General features: G+C 42.3%; 1 protein-coding gene across 1 annotated transcript; it reads left to right on the plus strand.

The window, feature by feature from the left end:
• Nucleotides 1-2,471: 2,471 nt before the first annotated feature.
• On the plus strand, nt 2,472-3,143 carry LOC149258613 (uncharacterized). The gene is made up of 2 exons (XM_089425658.1): nt 2,472-2,729; nt 2,856-3,143. Exons 1-2 carry the CDS (start codon nt 2,472-2,474, stop codon nt 3,141-3,143), a joined length of 546 nt encoding a protein of 181 aa, XP_089281784.1.
• Nucleotides 3,144-5,649: the final 2,506 nt, after the last annotated feature.

Here is a 5,649-nt window from a genome sequence, read left to right on the forward strand (position 1 = left end):
CCAATAGGCAAGGGGAAAATCTTGAGGACTAAAAGTGCAAAGTGCACAGTTCAAGTAAGACTGGGAGGAACTACTACGCAATTCTGGGGGTCAAGGAAGGTTGTTGAGCTCTGGAATTGCGCAGTGAAACTTCCCTGGAGGACAGTGATATGCACTGCTCAGATCCAGACAACAAGGTCACAACACTAAGGGTTGAGACGATGCAGTGCATAGTTCAGTCAAATTCTGGTAATGCTAAGTTGCCCGGTCGGGAAGATTTTCGGAAAAGTGGCATAGTGCGGGAGGAAGATAGACTTGTGATGAACCTAAACTTGTGATCACACACTTAGCATACTTCGACGGCATGCCAACATAGACCACCGTATCAATAAGAAATCATTTCCCTATGTGTGACTATCTCATAACAAGAAGTGGCAAGTGCGACACTTGAGATAGACTTTAGGACGACCGTGATGAAATTTATGCAACAGTGCTCAAAACTTTGTGTATGAGTACAACGGGTGTTTACATAGCTAGGAAAACTCGTATACATAAAGACAAACCTTCGAAACTACCAGAAAAGGTCTACAAGCATGAAAAATAGTCAAACATGCCAAAAGACGACAGTTGATCCAACAAGAAAAAGGGGTCAAAGGACTTTAGGAAAGCTCATGAAATGAACTTAAGTGTTTGCAACAATCACGGGAAATACCAAAGAAGGCTCTGAAATTTGAGTGCAATCCAAAATTTTGGAGGGTGTTGGAGCTATTACAACATAACCCTTCACATCGAAAAGGTACTAAGTAATTTGACCCTTTAATCTTCTAACCCTCATGGGTGCCACCAAATGTGAAATGGGCTCAACAAACTCTGAATATGTTCAGGGGAGAAGCATAGAGAGAGAAACAATCATTTGAATAGAAACCATAGGAACCATCACCGACCTTCTTTTATACAACACGCAGTCACATGTGTTTGTCAATAAATTTTAGAGAATAAGCGTGGTGGTAGTGGGAGTAGGAGGATGTAGTGGCTCAGTCCCTCGAGTGATGGGGGACACAAGATGGGAGTTATTGAGAAGAGGCTACTAGATTTAATTTATGTAAATACCCTTTGTTCATCATAGGTATATATATTAATTACCTTTGTTCATTATATGTAATGTTTAGATCTATTCCTGAAAATTCACATTTTCTTATCTTCTTCCATTTTGTATACCACTAATCCCTTCTCCATTCAAACTTAGCAGAGCAGAGAAAGGCACAGAGAGTCGTCAATTGTTGAGTTGAGTTCAATTCCATTGTACACTATTGATTTGTCTTTCCTTTTCTTATTATGCTTCTTTCTTCTGTTGATGTTTTGCTATGTCAATGGTATTTCTCTGTTCTTGTTCTTGCTTGTATGTTTTTGTGGAATTTGGGTTTTCTATTTGGCTTTGATATTGGTGTTTTTTTAAGTTTTTTTATTGTTTACATTTGGTATCCTATGGGAGAGGAGGTGATAATTTCACTGATTAAACCCTATAGTGGTGGTTGATGTACATTCCACATTATGTGCAGTGGGTAAAAGATGTATGCATTGTTGCTTTTGGGTTTTATTTTAATAAATAATTATGTTTATGTGTTTATTTTAGTTCATTTGTTTAATAATATTTTATGCATATGTAGGTGTAGAAAGATTGTGTAGAATCTCCTCTAAAGATGTTGGATTGTGTTAAGGAAAAAAAACCTATTGAGTCATTAAAGGTACTTTTCCTATGATTCACACTCAACTTAATGTAGAGTCCTCAAGTTCAAGTGGTGAAAGAAGTTGTATTATGTTCTATTAAAAGGTAGCATATTTATTATGGAAACCTAATTGAAGAAAATGAAATCCAACAACCTTACTTTATCTGATCTTCTCCTTGAAAGGCCTTTCCATTGGATAGATATATCATTCTTAACCAAATATTAGGTCACCTCCCCCCAATCTTAACCAAGTTTTAAATCTCCTTTCCTCAGGTCTTGATTGTCCTCTGTAGAGTCCACTGCTTGACATGAACCTCTCGCTCTTTAATTATTTTCCACAAAGATGTTACATTCCATGGAGATGATGAGGATCTTCCTTTGATGGATTGATATTTCCCAATAGTGATGCCTAGAGTTGGTTTGAAAATAAAATATGGTTGGGAGGTCTATTGATTTTTGTTTTGGTCAAATTCTAGGTAAACAACCATTGAAAAAAGAAAATGTGTATGAAAAGATAAAGATATGGATGGAGTAATACTAATATTGTTGTTGTACTAACAAACACATACAAACAACTATTCAAAAAAATGTTGCCGGAGAACGACAGGGAGCTCTGCACGCCCTCGGCCCTCAAGATCTACCTTTACGGGCTCTGATCTTGCGCCCTCCCAGCCTTCTGAGGCTTCTCCGATCGGATCAACAGACAATCGGCCTTTTGGCTTGGGCGTGGCTGCTGCTGTGGCGACCGGCATAGGGTCTGATCAGATGGAAACCCAGGGACAAGATCCGCCCTCTGGTCCTGCAGCTGAAGCCTTTCATCAGCTCCTGGCAGGCCTGCCTCCGAAGAAAAGAAGTGACGTCTCAAAATTCGTCAAGAAACTCGATGAAATCCCTGAGATCTCTTTGCCTCCGGAGACCCCCATGCAAGTAGCTTTGTCGCTGGCGGATTGTGGACTTATTGGCCAATTTACGAGACTTTGGCCCTCTCCAAAAACCACAGAGCAATGGGTTAACAGGAATTGGGTGCCTCTGATCATCCAAAGTGTAACCTCTTATTTTCTAGGGTGAGGGTATTTTCTCTTCGAATTTACCTCCAAAGAAGACAAAGATCTGATCTTTCGAAATGGGCCGTATTTCATGGGTCCTCAGGGCCTCTACCTGAATAAATGGACCCCGGATTTTGACCCGGCGGTCGACATCCCCAAGGCTGTTCCGGTTTGGGTTCGGCTCCCAAATCTGCCAGTTCACTGTTGGAACTGGGACTCCATGAAGCACATCGGCAACTCCCTCGGGAAATTCATAGATCGGGCAAGCAACAAGGATCAATACGATTGTGCCAGGATCTGTGTGGAGGTGGATCTAGAGGTGGGTCTACCAGAGGCAATCAAAATCAAAGTCGGCAGCTGGTCACATGTGCAGATCTTGGATTATGAATAGCTACCATTCAAATGCAGGAAATGCCACCTGTATGGGCACTTCGCTAGAAACTGCCCGACCAATGCAGAGATAGAGAAAGGGAATGAAGAGGGCTGGAACCAAGTCAGGTGAGCAAGAGCCAATCATAAGGGGCAAAAATAGGGCGGCCCCTCCGGCAAAGGCAATCCCCAGGCATATGTCCAAAGGCCCCCTCCCAAAAAGGCGCAAGAAAACAAATTTGACCCTCTAAGCCAGCCATCAGAAGGCACTCCAGAGGTAGAAATTCAAGATCCGGACTCTTTAAGTAAAAGCACACCCCCAGCTTCCCCAAAGAAGTGGAAAACCCCAAAGGCATGGCCCTTGAGGACGAGGAAGAAAGGCAAGAAACTGATGAGTCAGAAGAAGAAGGAGAAATAGGTGAGTCCCAAAGCTCGGTAAGAAGATCTACAAGAGGCCACAAAACAGACAAAGAAAAAAGGGAGGAGCAGACCTATAAAGATAAGCTATAGGGAAGTCAAGCAACTCTGGAAAAACTGCTAGCCTCAAAGCCCAAAATGATGAAAAATCAGCCTCAAGGTTCAAGGGAGCCCACCAGAAGCATAAATAATGAAGGTCATCTCTTGGAATTGCAAAGGTTTGGGGAGCAAAGTTAAGGAAGAAGCCATAAGGAACCTAATAAGAACAGAAACCCAAGATATACTTCTCGTCTAGGAGACCAAGCTGGAAGACAAAATCTTCCTGCATGCAAGCAAAAATTTGTGGCCCAAAAGCGAAGCAAGAGCAGTCTCAGCCAGGGGTGCCTTGAGAGGGATTGGTACATTATGGAACCCCAATAAATATGCTCTCATCTTTGAAGCGAGCAACACTCATTGGTTGCTGCTAAAAATGCAAAATCTCGATACAAAGGAAATATTTAGTCTCTTCAATGTATACTCCCCAGTTAATATCCGGGAGAAAAAGGATTATTGGGACACTATAAGACAACAAGCAGATCAGACAAAGTTGGAAAATACAATCATTGCTGGAGATATCAAACTCACACTTCACTAGACTGAAAAAAGGGGAGGAAGCGCAGTCCGAGATCTGGCAAGAGAATGGGCGGAGGATCTCTTGCAAGATTGGGATTTGTTGGACATCAAGCCCACTTTAGGTAAGTTCTCTTGGTCAAACAAAAGAGTAGGCCCTGGACATATTGCTGCGAGGCTAGATAGATTCTTCATCCAAAGTTCTTTTCTGTCATTTGGTCTAGAACCTAGAATGCACATTCTTGCTAGCAGTGTCTCGGATCATAAACCTGTAAAGTTAGAGCTCCTTGCCCACCTAGATCTGGGCCCCATCCCTTTTCGATTTAGTCATCTCTGGGTAAAGGAGCCCCTTTTCATGCAAATAGTCAAAGATTGCTGGAGTCATCCTGTCAAAGGTTCTCCCTTCTTCATCTGGGAGGAAAAGCTCAGAAGGGTTAAAGGAGTCTTGAAACTGTGGGCCAAAACCCTCTCCAATCCAACATCAGAAAGGAAAGCCATCAAAGTCTCTCTTGCCACTCATCAAACCCACATGGAGAGCGCCCCAATCACAGAGGAGATGCTTGATCAAGAAAACAAGCTGCAACAAAGCTATCACAAGGCCTGCTTAGCCGAAGAAGAATATTGGAGATTAAAATCTCGAAACCTGTGGCTCAGAGTAGGTGATAGAAACATGAGCTTCTTTCATAAGCAAGCCCAGGCCAGGAAATGTTTTAACACTATCTCTGAGATCAAGGAAGACAATGGCACGCACAAGGAGTTCGCAGACATCAAGAAGGCAGTCTTCTCCCATTTTCAAAACTTGTACAGTGATGATTAGGAATTGCCCCAACACCAAGAGCTGCTAGATATCATCCCTCAAGCAATATCCCCCCGCATGAACAGGAGTCTAGAGGCCAAAATCACTAAAGAGGAAGTGAAAAAGGCCCTCTTTGACATGGACCCAGACAAGGCCCCGGGGCCAAATGGATTCTCCACCAGATTTCTTCAAGTCTGTTGGACGATTGTTGAAAAGGACCTTTGCAAAATGATACAAAAGTCTCAAAATTCCCAGAAAATAGGAGGCAACACAAACTCAGCTTTCTTAGCCCTCATTCCAAAGGAAAAAGGTGCCAATAACTTTAGCAGATTTCGCCCGATCTCACTTTGCAACACTGGGTACAAATCAATTACCAAGGTCATTGCTAATAGACTGAAGCCCATCCTGCCAAGAATTATTCTGGAAAATCAAGGAGGCTTTATCCAGGGAAGGAAAATCGTGGACAACTTCACGCTAGTTCAAGAGGAAATACATTCAAGTCTTCTTCGAAAGGAACAAGATATGGTGATCAAACTCGACTTAGCAAATGCCTTTGATCGAGTTAATCATAGTTTTCTTTTAAAAGTCATGTGTAAATTTGGGTTCGGAACAAATTTCATAAATTGGGTCCGGGCATGCATCTCAGAGCCTTGGATTGCCCCACTTGTAAATGGTAGGGCCACTGAATTTTTCAAAGCTTCGAGAG

This window comes from Pinus tabuliformis, chromosome 6 (assembly GCF_031772625.1).
Source record: "Pinus tabuliformis cultivar Carrire ecotype Pingquan chromosome 6, CPIR1, whole genome shotgun sequence".
NCBI lineage: Eukaryota > Viridiplantae > Streptophyta > Pinopsida > Pinales > Pinaceae > Pinus > Pinus tabuliformis.

Excerpts from the sequence above, each read along its gene's own strand:
- LOC149258613 (XM_089425658.1), top strand. The coding sequence starts at position 2,472 with ATGGAAACCCAGGGACAAGATCCGCCCTCTGGTCCTGCAGCTGAAGCC. Across the intron at positions 2,730-2,855 it reads AATGGGTTAACAGGAATTGG|GGCCTCTACCTGAATAAATG; the intron begins GTGCCTCTGATC and ends ATGGGTCCTCAG.